General features: G+C 34.3%; 1 protein-coding gene across 2 annotated transcripts in view; it reads left to right on the forward strand.

Annotated features, from left to right (window-relative positions):
• LOC145252819 (uncharacterized) overlaps positions 1 to 17,067 on the forward strand; it is a 32,251-nt gene extending 15,184 nt beyond the window's left edge. The window contains exons 6-11 of one of the 2 annotated variants that reach the window (XM_080112791.1): positions 2,750 to 2,930; positions 6,931 to 7,105; positions 8,223 to 8,407; positions 12,384 to 12,495; positions 13,314 to 13,380; positions 16,935 to 17,067. In XM_080112791.1, the coding sequence (XP_079968917.1) occupies positions 2,750 to 2,930; positions 6,931 to 7,105; positions 8,223 to 8,407; positions 12,384 to 12,495; positions 13,314 to 13,380; positions 16,935 to 17,026 (812 nt within the window). In that variant the 3' untranslated portion in view covers positions 17,027 to 17,067. The remainder of the gene's footprint in view (positions 1 to 2,749; positions 2,931 to 6,930; positions 7,106 to 8,222; positions 8,408 to 12,383; positions 12,496 to 13,313; positions 13,381 to 16,934) is intronic. The other variant, XM_080112792.1, reaches the window with a different exon arrangement.
• Positions 17,068 to 18,832: the final 1,765 nt, after the last annotated feature.

Raw genomic sequence — 18,832 nt, forward strand, 5'->3', positions numbered from 1 at the left:
CTTGACCAACTGTCTTTAGACTTTGGCTTTGATCTCAGCTCCAGTTTTTTTGGGTTTTTTTTCTTTTTCACTTCCAAGAAGTGAATTGTTTAGAAAAAAAATAATACTCACATGCACATCTCAGTTTTTATATGAATCAAAATATAATATTTATGCACATTTAACAACCGAGCAATGCTGGGCAGCCTACTAGTTAAAGAAAAATTGGTGTATGAATGATATTATTTAATCAATGAAATAAATTTATCTTAACTTTTCTTTGTTTTTGTTTTTTTTTTTTTATAAAAAAAAATTGGTTATACCAAATAAAACTGCTTCTTTTTTACTTTGTTTTCTGTTTAGCAGAAGTCTTGCGGGTGTATGCCCAGGAAAAGTCCCTTCTGATTAATACTTAATGTAATTCCAATTTAATTTTTAAGACTTTGCATAAAAAAAAACTAGTCTTAACTTTAAAAATAGATTTTCAAAGTGTACATAAAAAAGTCTTTATTTAAAAAATTTTTTTTTAAATATCTTGTAATAAAAATTTAATTTTGAATAAAAAAAAAAAAAAATTGTTTTGAATTTAAAAAAAAACATTTTACTGTAAAGCTTTCTGATCAACCGCTTGAAGATCCTGCGGTTCATCTCTTGTTGCAGCCATTTTTACCTGTCTATCTCCGAGGCCTTCTATGATGACTTCTAGTACTTGCTTGCTAACTACCTCCATTCCCTGGATCTATTCCACTATATGTACCTCTTCTAGCCATACTATTCTCTGCATATAGTCTTGTATTCCTTCTACAGGTTCACACAAGATGGAAAAATCCTTGAATTTTGACTTTGACCTTGAAAAGGCCTTATTTCTATTATTTCCTTGAAAAATTCTTGAAAATATGGAAAATGTTTTGAAAAGGTCTTGAAAAATCATATTTTTTTATGTCCAGTAAAAAATTTGTGTTGTAATATTGAAAAATAAAATCGAAATAAAAACTATCTAATTATATTTTAAGTATTAATAAAAATACCATTAAACTATTTTTAAAACATTGGAAATAAAATCGAAATATCTGGTTCTGAAATTACATTGTATTATTGTGCGTATGAGTTATGTCCCTTTATTATCAAACTATCTGGTGTTTTCCACATAACATGGAGAGACGTAATTCTTGTATGCACAATTCAAAATTTAAATGTACAATGAGGAAAATAACATTTATGCTTGGTTGACCAAATATAAGTGGGTCAGAATATGATTGCCGACAGGTATATTGTTTTGTATGTAAATGAAAAGACTTTTCCTGTTGTCAATTAACTTTTTTGATTTATTATATTATTGTTTATACATCAAATTTTTTTTTTTTGAAAACTTGAATTTTGTCTAGAAAAGCCCTTGAAAAACTTTAAAAAGCCTTGAAATGTCCTTGAAAAGAGACATTGGAAATTTGTACAAACCCTGTTCTAATCTACCTTGCCTCACGTTGGCTAACTCAGCTATATATGCTTATTAGGATTTGTGACAATCCCATTGTTGTCTTTTAAGGACCTTTTTAAATCCAACCAGGTTAAACGTTCATTGTTTATCATTAGTCTATTTATGAATTGTCCAACCTGGCCCCTTGTTAGAGGAGCTGCCTGACATTTTTTCTTCACCCGTCGCTCCAACTACTCAAAAAAATCATCATCCCTTCTACTTTTCAAATGTCTTGTCTTTATAAGAAGGGATTCACTTTTTTTTCTATTCACCTTCATCCGTAACAAGGCATATCACCACTTGGATGTAACGGGCTATTATTCGGGACCATGCCTATGAAAGATCAACAAGATGTTGGTTTACATTACATTTAAACTTCTGCATATCAGTACAGTCAGGGAAGCAGGTAGCAGGAAGGGAATTCCAAAGTCTAGCTGTTTGAGGGAAGAAGCCGTTAGAGTAGAAAGCTTGACATTTAGGGATCTCAACAGTGAAGGGGGGAGATTTTGTTGCTAAGTGGGCTGGCAAGAGGACACAAGGGCAACAAGTTCATTATATGAAAATTTGTAAAACAAGCACAGATGCAACATTATGGTGATGGGACAGGGGTTGGAGCTTCATTGACAATATAAAATAAAGATAAAGAAGATGTTAGTTTACATTACATTTAAACTTCTGCATATCAGTACAGTCAGGGAAGCAGGTAGCAAATTCCAAAGTCTAGCTGTCCGGGGGGGGGGGAAACTATTAGAGTAGAAAGTTTTCTGGCATTTAAGGACGTCACATGGTGAAAGGGGTATGACTTCTTTCTTTTTTTTTCTTTTGCTAAGCGGGTTTGTCGAAGATTTGTACGTCAAAAGAACACAAGTGCAACAAGTTCATCAGAGCACATCCTATTAAAATACTTGCAAAACAGGCACAGAGATATAACATTGCAGTGATGGGGCAGGGGTTGGAGCTTAGTTGACAGTGGGACCTATTAGATTGAAGACTTTTTTAGACCCAAGTCGGAGAGACTAGCGGTAGATTCACCAGCCCAGATGTGGCAACAAGACTCATGCATGGGTGAATGGTGGCCCTGTAGAGGTACCAGATACTGTCAGGTGTGCATAGTCTTCTATCACGATAATGTATTATTTGAATTCTAATTTAGTCTTCTATCACGATAATGTATTATTTGAATTCTAATTTTCTCATCTTGATGGCATGACAACAAATAATACAAATAACACAAATAATCCTATATCACATCGACGATTTCTTTGTTTCTTTTTATATTGTATGTTAATTTTTTAGGTGTTGCAACCAAACCTTCGTTCTCGTTCCCAACAACAACTCTGGGTGCCACAAGTACCGCCACCCCAGCAACAACTGGTCTCTCCCTTGCCACTAGCACTGCACCTGCCTCGACTACCGGAACAACAGGGATGTTCTCTCTGGGAACTTCATCAGCTGCCACAACTACCGCAGCAACCACGTAAGTAAAATGATTTTTATTTTTTTTATACTTTTTGTAGTGGGTCGTGTTTTGCAAAGATCCCTCTCCCCCAAACAAGGCATACTGCCACTTGGGCGTAAGGGACTACTATTTAGGATCGTGTCTAACGGGACTGTGTGGAGTTGAGCAGCAAGATGGTTGTTCACATTGCATTTAAACTTCTGCAGTTAGGAAAGCAGGAACAAGGTAGAGAATTCCAAAGTCTATCAGTTTTCTGGCATCTATGGACCTAATCAGTGAAGGTGGTGGGCTCTTGATGCACATCAGATTGGGAGTATGAGGTACCTTCAAGAAGTTTCCAGACTTTTTTGTATTAATCAATAAAAGTATCTGTATGAAAAAAGCCTGGAAACTTATTTAAGATACATTTAACGAACCAGATGTAACTCAGCATTTGCTCGGCTTTGTCCAACGCATGACATCAACAGCTCGGGTTTTGCTGCTGTCTGACGAAACATGGTGATCAGCCAATCAAAACGCTGCACGCTTAGTTTCAACTCGATGTGCGTGCACGCGCGTCTAACAGCAGACGAGAAATCCGAGATGGCAGCGACTAGGAATCTCCAGCGCGAATGTAGATTGTGGTCACGCCACACAATTCTGGATTGGAAGAATTTCCTGCAAGATATAATATGCCGGGATTACTTTCTCAGGAATCCCCAGCAGATAGGAGGTCCAGCAGGCCATACGGTCGAAATCGACGAGTCTGTCTTCTGCAACCACCGGAAACATAACGTCGGCAGACGTCTAACACCGGTCTGGGTCCTCGGTGGATACACCGACCCCGCCAAAAAGGAGGTTTTTTTTTTTTGTTGTTTTTTGTTAACGTAGCAAATAGGAATGCTGAAACCGTCTTTCCACTAATAAGAAAATACATTCTGTCGGAGACCACACACGGTCGTGGCGTATCAGACTGTTGGAGCAAAGTGGGAGGAGAGGGGTATCACTATTTAACGGTGAACCACCACAGCCTTAATTTTGTAGATCCCGTAAAAAAAAAAAGTTTTGTTCCTTTCCTTTTTCTTACGATTTTTTTCTTTTTTTTGTACGTAAATAGTTGAAAAAAAAAGTTTCATAAAAAACAATTACTCACTATTATTTGTTTAAAAAAAAAATTGATCCTACAAATATCATTTTTGTTGGTCATTTTACGTAAATAGTTGGAAAAAAAACAAAAAAAAAACGTTTCATTAAAAAAAAATAATTACTATTTGTTTACAAAAAATGTTTTATATGTATTTATTTTGCAAACAGAAAACAATTTCAAACAATAATAAAAAAAAAAACAAACATAAAAGTAAGTTTTTGCTTTTTACTTATTTATTTTTGGATGTTTCTACATTTTACAATTTCATTTTACAGTTATTTTGTTGTAGCGTTGTTTTTATTTTATCGGCAACGCTCGGTTTTATCCGGCTGTTGACGTCATGCGTCGGACAAAGCCGAGCAAATGCTGAGTTACGTCTGGTTCGTTAAATGCACAAGTACCATAATATGTATGCCAAGGGGCACACAAGTGATCTGAATTCATCAGAGCACATTCCATTAAAATAGGCACAAGGTTGCAGAATTGCGATGATGGGACAGAGGTTGGAGCTTAGCTGATAGTGCAGGATCTACTGTCACCTTGTAAAGATATAGAATACACTTTAATGTTGGTAATTTTCTAGCTTGGTAGAGGGAACGCACCTTCTTTGCAGCTACCTTGGCAATGTCCTCAATGAACTTCTAATTCATGTTGTGAATGTTAAGATATTTGAGGGATGAGCTCTCATGTAATGTATTATTTATCAAAGTGATTGAGAAGATTTTTTTTAAAAGGAAAGAAGCTTAGTCTTAGTAGCATTAAATGTTACCATTCATTTGCAGCCCCATTTCGCTACAGACTGGAAGTTGTTTTCTTGGGATTCTGCCATTGCCTTAGATATGTGTGCATTCATTTTTCCCTCATGTCTGTTATAGTGTGGTGTTGTCAGCAAATATACTTTCTTAAATTGAAAAACTTTCTTAAATTGAAAAATCTTTGACTACAACATAGTAACCTTCAAATCAAATGTAAACAAATTCTTGTTGAGCCGTCCCATAAATAATCAAATTCTACCCAATTTACACCATTAACGATTATTACACCACCTTACATTCATGGACTCTTATCCTCAAATGGCCTTTAGGCCTCGATAAGTGGAGATTAAAGTAAAACAAAAAAAATCAATTGGTTGGTTGTGTTATGCCTTAGTATCTATAAGTTCATGCTGAACCGTTATTAATCAAAACTTTTTCTCATTTATACTGTAAACAAAGTACATATGAACACATGGGGAAAATAGCAGCAGCCGGAAAAAAACATGTATGCAAATTGGGGAGTGTTCGTGCGCAACAAGAAAAAGAAAAAAAAGAGGACGCCACATGGTCGCAAGAAGCAAAGTGCATGCCAAAAAAGATGGACGTGTAAAGTTGAAGACGACAAATGTTTGTCTACGGTGGGTGTGTAGTGGAGCAAAAAGAAAAACGCGAGCCAGGTGTGATGGACATGTGGCCCAGCAATGGCAGCGAGAGACATTTTTAAGCTGGTGTTGAGATGGCAGGGTTTTGTTCATCATATGGCAGATGAAATGAACAGTTAAAAAAAAAATAAAAAAAAAAATCCGGCATTGTTTAGAAAGTTATGGTTTGAACTGTAATGACCACAGTTTGAACGTAACAGCCGCACTACATTATTTTTTTCGAAATATAATCTGTATACATGTTTATGATGGAACGGAAATATTTGTTAAAAAAATCATGTAAATTGATCAAGTAGTTTTATTTTTAAATAAAGTCAAATTTTATAAACTGAAGAATGTTTGTCTTGGTCACCATTTTGAAAATTTTTGTAACAAAGCGAGATAACCTAACAGTAATTCAAACTTAATGCCTAAAAATTCCCATTAATTGCTTAAAAATTATTTCCTTTTTAAAAATAAAGCTACTTGATCAATTTATATGATTTTTGGAATATGATATTTTCATTTGGCCACAAGTACATCTTTATTTTTGTTTTTTAATATAGGGAAAATTCTGGACAATTGAAAAGCTAAAATGTCTCTAACTTTTTAAAATTTAATTTCTACCTCTCGTATTGCCATCTCTCTTAAATTTCCCTTCCCCTAAAAACCACTAAGTGTTTTATATTATTTCACACGAATGATCTACAGAGATGATAATGACCTTGAAATGATAAAAATTACTTGAAAAAAAATATATATAATTCATAATTTCTCTCAGGTGATGCTGAAAAAGAATATCAGACGTTTTTTCTTTTTTCACTCACGTTCATCCCAAACAAGGCATTCCGCCACTTGAACGTAAGGGGCTACTATTTGGGACCATGCCTAGGAAAGATTAACAAGATGTTTGTTTACATTACATTTAAACTTCTGCATGTCGCTACAGTCAGGGTAGCAAGTAGCAGGAAGGGAGTTCAAAAGATTAGCTGTTTGAGTGAAAAAATTATTAGAGTAGAAAGTTTTCTGGAATTTAGTTTTGTGTAGTTCAAACTTTTAACTGAACACACAAACAGAATTGATTTTTTAGTTCTTGTTTAGAATTCACCCTATATATCATATTCCAAAAATAATGTGAAGTGATCAAGTTTTATTTTTAACTAAGAAAATCAAATTTTACACGTAACCAGAGAGCGGATAACTCAATAATTCAAACTGGAGAGATTTATATTGTAATGCCTATGAATTCTCATAAATCGCTTAAAAAAGATTTTCTTGATAAAAATAAAACTACTTAATCAATTTCCTGATTTTTGGAATATGATATTTTTGTTTTGTCATAGATATATGTCACACAGATTTTTCTGTATTTTTAGGTATAATTTTGGACAAGAACTTGATTTTCATATTCGAGACTCCAAAGTCTATACTAAATGACCAACAAAGTGTTGATTTGTTAAGCATAAAATAAAAAGCTTAAATGTTTGTCTTTCCAGCAGTCTTCTAGGGGGCACGACGACCCCTGCCGCAGAAACTCAGATAAATTTCCGTCAATTGGAAGAACAAATCAACAAATGGATGTTGGAACTGGAAGAACAGGAAAAGGCATTTCTTCATCAAGCCACTCAAGTCAACGCTTGGGATCGACTGCTTCTTGATAACGGGGAAAAGGTTGGTAACTTCAGCTACTTCACCTGCGACATTGCTTACCTCTATACGAAAAAAATAAAACAATCAAAATGGACATTGGTTCAGAACATATTTTTAATGTAAGTTCTTTACACACTAAGAAAAATTTCATTTTGACGATTTGTGAAAAAAAACTTAGGAATATCTTGTAGTCTTAGTGTAACTTCAAAAAAAATGTTAAAATTTTTGTTTCAGGGAAAGTTTGATAGCATAAAAGATTTGTGACTGCTGATCACAGTTTCAAGTGATTTGGCAATCAGGTTTCAAATCTGTGACACTGCTTTGCTGAAAAACTGATATTCAAATGAGCTGTTTCAAGATGTCATCATATATATTAGATGATTTTTTTAAAAACAAATTTTTACAAATTTTTGCTTCATCTGCTCATGCTGATGATAATCAGTATTATGTTTCAGATGAGTATTGATGATGATGAATATTGCTTAGGATGATGATGATGATAACCAGTATTGATAATGATAAATATAGCTTAAAATAATTACCAACATTGCTTAGGATAATAGTTAATATTGCTTATGATGATTATGATCAATAATTGCTTCTGTAGATGATTGATAATGATGATCAACGATCATTTCTGATGATAATGACCGATATTGCTTAGGATGATCAATGATTTTCAAGCCAAACTTAAGGGCGACCAGTTAATGGTGAATCGTAAATAATGTTAGGCTCTCGTCAGCCATGTTGTTTCTTGTTGGTAACATTGTATGATATTTTGTTTCAAAATTTTTTTTTTTTTTACAAACGGAAATAAGTAAATATATAAATTAAAAAAAACAACATGGCTGACGAGAGCCTAACATTATTTACGATTCACCATTAACTGGTCGCCCTTATGTTAGGCTGGAAAGGAAACCGACGGTACCAATGTTTTTCTGACCTTCGGTACATTTAAATAAATAAATATTAAGCTCTTATATCGAAAAAAGGTTTTTTCTTTGTAATCGAGCACTTTGTTGGAATTCTTTCCCAAAAAACGGTAAACAAATATATATATATATGATGAGTTGACAGATGCTATTTTGAGTCATGGACTTTTATTCTTTATGACATTTTCTTTTATTTAACCCGACAGATCCACCTCTTGAATCACGATGTCGACCGAGTGAAGATTCACCAGCAAAGATTGGATAATGAATTGGATTTCATCCGGTCCCAACAGAAAGAGCTTGAAGATTTGCTTATGCCCCTGGAAAGTGCCATGGAACAACTTCCGCCACTCAACTATCAACATCATGCAGACCTTGAACGGGAATACACGTACGTGCAATGTTTTTTCCCCCCTCATCTCGTACGAACATCGCATTTCTTTAACTATGCATTTTCTATATCAGTCCTTCTTGACAGTGACAGATACTGCTTTTTTTTTTTTTTTCAGAACGAGTCAGATTTTGTTAAGAAAAAAAAAAAATTGTCTGTTTTTGGAAAGAGGTTTTTCTCTAGTTTGATGGATGACATCATTTTGTGACTTCATTCACTGTACATGGTTATCCGCACTTCTGTTTTAACGGATAACGGTATAACTGGATGAATACTCAATATAATTAGATCCTTATTAGGCAGTAGGATCATCCAGATTGTTATTGATGGATGCTCATCCAAGCAGTATAACATTAATGTGGGAATGCTTCAGGAGTCGTTCGTTGGACAACTATTATTCCTGATATTCATTATTGACCCCCCCCCCCGATAATATTGTGTTTGAGATGGGTATATTTGCTGATGATACAAAGCTCTATAACATGCACGGGGGAAGAACGGATGTACACAAATCTAAGACAATGGCAGAATTGTTAGAAAATGACCTCCAAACCATACTGGAATGGGGCCACAAATAGACCGTAACATTTTATATTAGACTAAGCTGCTCTCCCTTAACAATTAACCACCGATCTCAAATAACACCCTACCTAAGAATTCTTCCTTCAAACTCCTAGGCTTAACATTCGCAGGCAATATGAACTGGAACAAATAAATTGAGGATATTGTGAAGGCTGCTTTAAGGAAGGTGGATTTCCTCCATCATGATAGAAGACTGCTTACATCTGAGAGTATCCTGTAGCCCTACAAGGCCACGATTCGCTCATGCATGGAGTATTGTTGTCACATCTGGACTGGTGCATCTACCACTAACCCCTCCCTCTTGGATAGGATCCAAAAAAGAGTCTCCAATCTAACAGTTCCCACTTTGTCAACCAAGCTCCAACCCCTGTCCCATCGCTGCAATGTTGCATCTCTGTTCCTGTTTTACAAGTATTTTAATGGAATGTGCTCTGATGAACTCGTTGCACTTGTGCCCCCTTGGTGTACATATCCCGAAAAACCTGCTTAGCAACAAAGTCACACCTCTTCACTGCTGAGGTCTCTAAATGCCAGAAAGCTTTCTACTCTAATGGTTTTTTCCCTCAAACGGCTAAACTTTGGAATTCCCTTCCTGCTACCAACTAATATACAGCACAATCACGTTGACACACCAGTTCTCACCAAATCACCAAAGTTAAGCAACATTGAGCCTAGCAAGCACCAGATGGGTGACCATTTGGAAAGGCAAGGCGCTGTATGTACCTTGAGGTAAAAATACCAGGTTGGCGCGGTCTATCCTTCTCTTGAGGGTAGATGGACCTATCTTAAGCCAAGGTAGGCACCCTATCTAGCGATAGCGTCACGATAAAAATACCCTTGATAACCTTGGTGAAGCATCAAGTATTTCCAGCCGTTAGAAAAAAAACATGGAAGATTCCGCGAAATTTGTTCACGTTTCACCTGCGTCTACTGGCATTGGATGAAATATTTCTCTTTTTTCTTTCTGCCTGCACTGATATGCAGAAGTTTAAATCAATATATCTTCTTAATGTTTCCTAGGCATCGTCCCAAATAATAACCCTTACGTCCAAATGGCGATATGCCTTGTTAGGGGTGAACGCGAATAAAAAAAAAAATTAAAGAGGAAAGATGGAGGAAGAAGATTGGTTTATATAGAAGATTGTGTGAACAACACAAAAAAAATTAGAAACATCCTTAAATGCCCAAAAGCTTTCTACTCTAATAGTTTTTTTGTTTTTTTTTACACAGTGATCACCACTTATCAAGGCCCGGAAGTCACTCAGGGATAAGGGTTATTGCAAGTACATTATGTTAGCGTGGAGATTTGATGAAGTGTTTACTTAAGGGGGCGGTTCATTAGGAATTTGTTAACGTTGGACTTGAAGACATCCAAGTTGTAGTCCGGTGGGAAGCAGGCAGACGAAACAGAGTTCCACAGGCGTGCAGTTCTAAGAAAGAAGCTTTGTTCATGGAATCCGCGTTTTGCTTTAGGCACAGATATAAAGTGAGGGAAATTTTTTACAGTGGATTCAGCTAGACGGGTGTTTTTCGTGAAATATTGGCGAGGGGGGACCAGAGATTGGAGTTCAGACGAGCACCTGCCATGGAAATAACGATAAAACAAGGATAGGCTCGCAACGTTTCTTCTGTGGGAGAGAGGCTGCAGGGTAGAGAAAAGGGCATCCCCCACTAAGCCACGAAGTCTATTTTGTACTCTGTCAAGGCAGGATAGGCTGTTTTTAGCAGCTCCTGCCCAGATATAGCAGCAGTATTCCATCCTTGGACATACTTGGCTTTTATATAGATAGAGAATAGCATCAGTAGTGAGATATCTTCTGGAGCAGTAGAAGGATCCCACCATCTTTCCAGCGACCTTGGCAACAAACAGCTAAAACCATTTTTATTTTTTTAATCTTTTCCCAATGATTCTTTTTATTCTTTTAAATATTTTTAAATTCTTCAAAATTTTAGGGGTTTTTTTGTTTGTTTTTTTTTTTAGTTTAATAAAAAAACAAAAGATATTCTTTTTGTCTGGAAATTCCCCTTAAATTTAAAAAAAAAAAAAAAATTAAAAATCTATGATGCAAAACATGACTAAACAAAAATATCACATTCCAAAAATTATGTAAATTGATCAAGTAGTTTCATTTTTAAAATTAAGGAGATTCAGTTCCCAGCAAATCATTGCTTAACAAAAAGAGAACAATTATCATCCGGAGATATAACTTAGTGGTAGCATATTCGACTACAAATCGAATGATCCCTGTTGAAGCCCGGGTGTACCTCACTATTTTAATTTTCTCTTATTAATGAGTTCAATTTATGATAAAAGAGGTACCATTTAAAATCGTTGCAAATCATTTCTTTGTTTGCATATTTTAAAACTAAACATTAATCAGAAGTGACTTTTCCAGGGCATTCATCAATTCCAAAATATCAGTTCAGTATATTGTAAATAAACACAGACGGAATTTGATCAACAGCATTATCATTATTTTTTTTTTTTTTTGCGAACTTTCCACCGTTCAAATTATTTCTTGTAATATATAATATTCAATAGAGGATTATATATATATATATATATATATATATATATATATATATATATATGAATTTCCATTAATCACTTAAAAATGATTTTTATAAAAATAAAATTATCTGATCAATTTATATGATTTTAGGAATATGATATTTTCGTTTTATCATGGATACATACATCATACAGGTTTTTCTTTATTTTTGTTTTTTAATATGGGGAGGGAATTCTTGTCAAGAACCAAAAATAACAATCAACTTCTCAACATTCGACAACATTTTCAATATTTTGTTGATAAACACTTTCAATATTTTGTTAATAAAAATAAAAAAGCAAAAAGATTTTCTCAACATGTTCACATTTTTTCTGTTTGACATTTTAATGAATTTTAAGATCCAAAAACAAATGGAAATTTATTAAAATTATAAAAAAAGATTGATTACAAAAAATTCTCCAAAAAAAACAAAAATGGTAGAAAGTTAATTCCCAATTCAATATCTAGAAACGTACATGGTTGTATTTGGTTAAATTTGAACCTGGACAACACAAAGTACTCTTGCTAATTTTTTTTTGTTTGACATTTTAATGAATTTTAAGATTCGAAAACAAACGGAAATTTATTTAAAAAAAAAAAAAAAAGATTACAAAAAGATTCTTAAAAAAAAAAAAAAAATCGATTAAAAATGTTAGAAATTTAATTCACAACCCAATATCTATAAAGTCATATTTAGTTAAATTTGAACCTGGACAACGGCAAGTACTCTTGCTAATTTTTTTTTTTTTTTTTTTTTTTTTTTTTTAGTTGTCAATCAACATTTGTGAATATTTGTAATTTCAGTATTATTCATTAAACTTTTTTTTTTGTCTTGTTTAAAGTTATCAGTTGGCTGAAAATATTGATGGTCAGTTAAAGCGAATGGTGTTAGACCTTAAGGAAATGATTGACCATTTGAATACCACAAACAGTACGGAGGAAAATACTGACCCGGTAAGTAACAAAAAAAATTGTGACGTGTGTTGAATGTTTTTTTGTCTAAGAAATCAAATCATTATAGACTTGTCATGCAGAGACAATGAAACTTAAAATAACCCAAAAGGTTTTGTTTTTGTTTTTCAATATTTGGAGGAAAATGTGAACAAAAGTTCACATGTTGTACATGTCCGATTTGTTAATGCTGTGTGTAAGAATTGGAATGTGTGCGTGTGTGTGTGTGTGATTTCTAGAAGGCAATACAATACATAGTTGATCGACACAAACAAAAGCAAATTAAAACGCATAACAGTGGAACCTTTTTATTAATAAAATACATATTTACATTTTTATATAATTTTAACATTGAATTGTGTTCTTAGTGTGGTCTGATAGAAATTCCATATGATATTTTGTGAAAATTTTCCTTCTTCAGACATGTGTTCGACTTTGAATCAAATGTGCATCGGGTGCTGTTGTAGATGAGAGCAGTTTTGCAGTAATTGAAATGGATTTTTTTATTTTGTTTTTAATCTATTGTTATTCTTTAAACCCAACATAGTTATACACACACACACACACACACACACACACACACACACACACATATATGTAATTATTTACTATAATAATTATTAAATACCTACAGACACTAGTGTTTCATCCTTTTGGGAATCATCAGTGCAGGGTGTCTCAATTAACACCAGTTGATAGATCCGAATCCAGCAACAGAAACCATCTCTGTCTTCACCGCATTTTATATATATATATATATATATATATATATAAAACAAACCCAATGTTGATGTGTAAAAATTTCATTTTCTTTTCTTTAGATTCATCAAATCACCAAAATTCTGAATGCGCATATGGACTCACTTCGTTGGATCGATCAAAATGCAGGTAAGGTATTAAACCCCTCTTCCCTATGCACTTGTTGCCTATTGTTGCAATATTTTGAACGGCTAATGGGGTATGATCCCACACAGTCGGACGATTCTATTTATAAACGATGCTGCTAAGAACTGACGAATCAAATAAATTCACGTTCTGCTACCAACCAATCAGAAACCAGAATTGCTTCATAAATATTAAACCTTTTCTGGAGCAATTTCACATGTTCTTTTCCCGGGTTTCGACACGGTAAGAATATTTTGTTCTGTGGAACTGTCTACTACAAACAAGTCACCTCCCAGGACTTGTGTGTAACAGCGAACCATCTGAAACTGTTCTGAAAGTCAAAATGGCTTACACTTCTAGAGGTTATGGGCCCAGCACGCTTCAGGGGGCGTTTAAGATGCCTAAAGTAATTGTTTATATGGACTCACTTCGTTGGATCGATCAAAATGCAGGTAAGGTATTAACCCCCTCTTCCCTATGCACTTGTTGCCTATAAATTATAAGATGCCTAAAGTAATTGTTTATTGCTAGATTTTCAACATTAGCAAACTGTTAAAGCTTATGAATGTATAAACGATGATTGGTCGTCTCCTATTCTGTCCGTCAAACAAATATACAATATTCGCAGAGTTGTAGCTTCATTGCGTTATTTTTTTTTATTTTTATTTTTTTTTTTTTTTGAAAAGAACAAAAATAAAAAAAAATAAAAAAAACTTTTTGTGACTATGGACAGATAGTTGTATTCCGTTCTGTTAAAATAGTAGCCATCTGTATACAAAATAAAATAGTAGCCATCTCTATACAAAATAAAATAGTAGCCATCTCTATACAAAATAAAATAGTAGCCATCTCTATACAAAATAAAATAGTAGCCATCTCTATACAAAATAAAATAGTAGCCATCTCTATACATAATAAAATAGTAGCCATCTCTATACAAAATAAAATAGTAGCCATCTCTATACAAAATAAAATAGTAGCCATCTCTATACAAAATAAAATAGTAGCCATCTCTATACAAAATAAAATAGTAGCCATCTCTATACAAAATAAAATAGTAGCCATCTCTATACAAAATAAAATAGTAGCCATCTCTATACATAATAAAACAGTAGCCATCTCTATACAAAATAAAATAGTAGCCATCTCTATACAAAATAAAATAGTAGCCATCTCTATACATAATAAAATAGTAGCCATCTCTATACAAAATAAAATAGTAGCCATCTCTATACAAAATAAAATAGTAGCCATCTCTATACATAATAAAACAGTAGCCATCTCTATACAAAATAAAATAGTAGCCATCTCTATACAAAATAAAATAGTAGCCATCTCTATACAAAATAAAATAGTAGCCATCTCTATACAAAATAAAATAGTAGCCATCTCTATACAAAATAAAATAGTAGCCATCTCTATACAAAATAAAATAGTAGCCATCTCTATACAAAATAAAATAGTAGCCATCTCTATACAAAATAAAATAGTAGCCATCTCTATACATAATAAAATAGTAGCCATCTCTATACATAATAAAATAGTAGCCATCTCTATACAAAATAAAATAGTAGCCATCTCTATACATAATAAAATAGTAGCCATCTCTATACATAATAAAATAGTAGCCATCTCTATACAAAATAAAATAGCTCCATTTTATTTTTTCCCCTCTGTGGGAAATGTGTGCGTGATTTCTGTGGGGAAAAAATAAAAGCGTTGCAGGTTTGCAATTGCAGACATAACATGTAAATTCCTTTATGGTCAAACTACTAAACATTATATTTTATAGGTTTTGCACACATTTGTAGTCGCATTCATTCGTTAGAATAAAAATCTTATATTAATTCCTCATTGCCTCACAATCCAAACGACGTCTTCGTTACTGGAGCACAAGTTTTTCTCCCTAATTATTTTCTACTCACTGAGTAAAATTTGCGGGCAATATGGATATTTCAGTCTACATTTCGGCCATCAATACATTTGACATCAGCCTTTTCATTTTCAGTTGATGAAATAATGACCACTCCCTTCAAAAAATCTGTTAAGTCCCATTGGCTAAGATCTAAGTGTAGTATCTGTGCTGATGCTACACTTAAGTTGATTTGTCCTAAGTCAATGATGGGGAAACTTTTCTAATGCAATTCCTTTTTTTTGCCTACTTCCATAGTGACCATTTTGGGGGAGCTGGTTTTCCCCACACATTAAAAACGACCTTGTCACATTTTGCTCTCATGGGGAGCAATTAAATAGTAATAGAAAAAGTAGGCTTTTAATATCAATGCCAGAGCGAGAAAAAAATTTGACTTTTTCTTGATCTTCATCATTGATCTCCTAAATCACATTCTTAGATCATTCATAAATATTTATGCAAATGACACAATCTATGGCAACACTTCAAAGACCAACAATAACCAAGATCTTTCTGATCTTAAGAATGTGGTGCAATGGGGAAAAGGGTGGTTGGTTAACTTTAATGCATCAAAAACTAAGCTTCTCTACTTTCATCATAATCACTCTGACCTCCATCTGGCCCCGGTCCTGGTTATGACCTAAAACTATATCCGATGGTGAGGCCCCACCTTACGGGCCTTGGGAGTCACCTTTAATTGCCATTGCTTCCAGGTCCACTCTGACCCGGAGTGGTAGTACCTGTTAGGGTCCCAACTATGGGTTAAATAGAATCTGACATAAAAAAAAAAATATACTCCATTAAAAATCGTTCCTCAAAATAACTAGATTCGGCATTAAATAACCTGAAAAAGGTTGATATGCCGTAAAACAAAAACAACCAACAACCAATCCATCTGACCCCAATTGAAATTAATGGGTCTCGTCTTGAAGAACTCCATGTCTTGACAAGCTTCTGGGACTAACGTTCACTCCTAATCTGAAATGAAACACATCAAATCTGTTGCCAATGTCGCTGGAAAAATGATTGGATCACTCTATCGCTCCAGTAGATATCACACTACCGCTGCAATCCTCTATCTGTATAAGAGCCAAGTACAACCTAAATTGGGATACTGTTGCCACATCTCGGCAGGAGCTGCTTGGTGCGCCCTATCCAGCCTTGATAGAACCCAAAACTAGCTTTGAAACCTCGTAGATGCTCTTTTCTCTGCAACTTCTTTCCCACAGTAGACGTTGCAAGCCTGTCTCTGCTCTATCGTTATTTTCATGGCAAGTGCTTCACTGAACTCCAATCTTTCACAAAAAAGAAAAACACTCGACTAACTACTACCACTATGAATAATTTCCCCCCACTAAATCTAATCATAGATTCTATGAATGAAGCTTCTTTCCTAGAACTGCCTGCTTGTGAAACATTGTTCTGCTGGTCTGCTTCCCAGTTGAATACAACATGGTAGTCTTCAAATCCAATGTAAACAAGTTCTTGTTGAGCCGCCCCTATAAATAATCAAATTCTACCCAATTTACATCTTTAACGATTACTACACTACCAATTAACCTTATCCTCGAGTGGTGTTTGGGCTTTGATAATTGGTGACTTTAATGTGTTGTAGCTTGATGTTTTTGTTTTTTTTCATTTCCAGGTTTATTGAACCGAAAAGTCCAAGACATTTCTAAACAAATGGAATCACAACGGAAAGAACAAGAACAAAATTATCGTCTCGTTTACAATTAAAAATTTTTAAACAAGTTTCAAATAAAGTTTTTGGATATAAATTTGTTTGGCTTTATTTTTTGTTTTTGTTATTTTCTGTTTTACCAACACAAAATATCTCCGATAAAATCAGTTTGGCAGAATTCAATCGATTTAACACCAAATGAACATAAAAATTGAAAAAGTCATTTGATAAGTTGAACATCAAATTATCTTCACTCTCGCATGGAATAGGTGGCACAAAAAAGTTTTAATTCGATTAAGTTCTTGAAGGAAATACAAGGATTTTTTTTATAATTGATTTTCTTGAATGGTAATTCATCAAGCTTCGATCACCATAGAAACATATCCTCATAAGTAAAATCAGGGTACATGTTTAGTTTAATCAAGGACATTTAAAGAATGAAAATATTGAAAAAAAATTAATTATATTGTGTACCTGTTATGGAATTTAGATCTTATACAAAAAATTTCACTTTGATTAAGTAGTTTTTTTTTATTTTTTTGTTTTTTTTTTTACAAAAAGGAAAATCAAATTTTAATGAGATTGATCGTATTCTGGTTATCTTGTCTATTTCACGGACAAGAAGGGGGGGGAGCAAGGGAGATAACGCCAAAGTTTGTATTGGTTATCGTGATGTTCCCAAGTTTTATGCATTCTCTTATTAGCTTATCTTCTGTCTATTGCTAACGGTTTTATGACCATCTATAAATATAAAAGCAAAAATGTATGTGTGTTCGCTTTTTCTGTACCCCTCGCTAGTCTGGCCGTATTTTTGTATGTCGAACAAAGGCTTTTTTCACTGAGGTTACTATTCTTTAGAACTTTATATACTCTTTAGATTGTAATATCTACGATTTGAGAAGGGACGTTGTATCTAGATCATGCTATTCCATCCTCTTGCGTCTTTTTTGTATAAAAGTGAAACTAAAGCAAAGGCACCTACCCAGCCTTTCATGGCAGGATGTCGGGGAAACCCCGCATATCAAACAATTGCTATTCATTTGGATGCTCCCTTTTTGTTGGAAGCTGGTTTTCCCCAGAAACGGCAAAGCTGAACTGGCTTCCAATCAACGTTCGTTGCTGCAGGTCAACTTTTTTATTGACTGTAAAAGTTTTTTCTTTTCACTTTCTTTCACACCTTCGAGTTCCTCACAGGTTCGAAACACTTTTTTCTTTCACACCTTCGAGTTCCTCACAGGTTCGAAACACTTTTTTCTTTCACACCTTCGAGTTCCTCACAGGTTCGAAACACTTTTTTCTTTCACACCTTCGAGTTCCTCACAGGTTCGAAACACTTTTTTCTTTCACACCTTCGAGTTCCTCACAGGTTCGAAACACTTTTTTCTTTCACACCTACAAACAATCGGGTACCTCCACTAGTCTATAATAGAAATCTCACCCCTTTGTGAAAATGAATGCACGCATGTCTCGCAAAAACTTTCAACAGAGGCGACAGTTTCACGAGATTGGTATCTTTTTGAAGCTCGACCTTCAGCCGATAAATATAATAAAATTGGCCAAAAACATTAATTCCTTCACCCTCAACTGGGCACTTTTCTACAGGGAGGGGGTCGTTTTTTTTTTCGCTGACATATTTCGCAAGTCATTCACCCCTTGCGGCAACAATGTCGCATAAAAGGCGTTATTTCAACCGCCTTTGTCACCACCACATCAGTAAGACTTTTTCCTCTGACACGTTACATGTTCGAGCCTGCTTATCTCTCTCTCAACAAACACCTCCAAACACTCGGGCTAGTGGCTTAATAAAAGAAAAATTAAAACTTATTTCAAAAACATTTGTGCTTCTAAGCCACTAAGAAATG

This window comes from Euprymna scolopes, chromosome 29 (assembly GCF_053919585.1).
Source record: "Euprymna scolopes isolate OS-2025 chromosome 29, ASM5391958v1, whole genome shotgun sequence".
NCBI lineage: Eukaryota > Metazoa > Mollusca > Cephalopoda > Sepiida > Sepiolidae > Euprymna > Euprymna scolopes.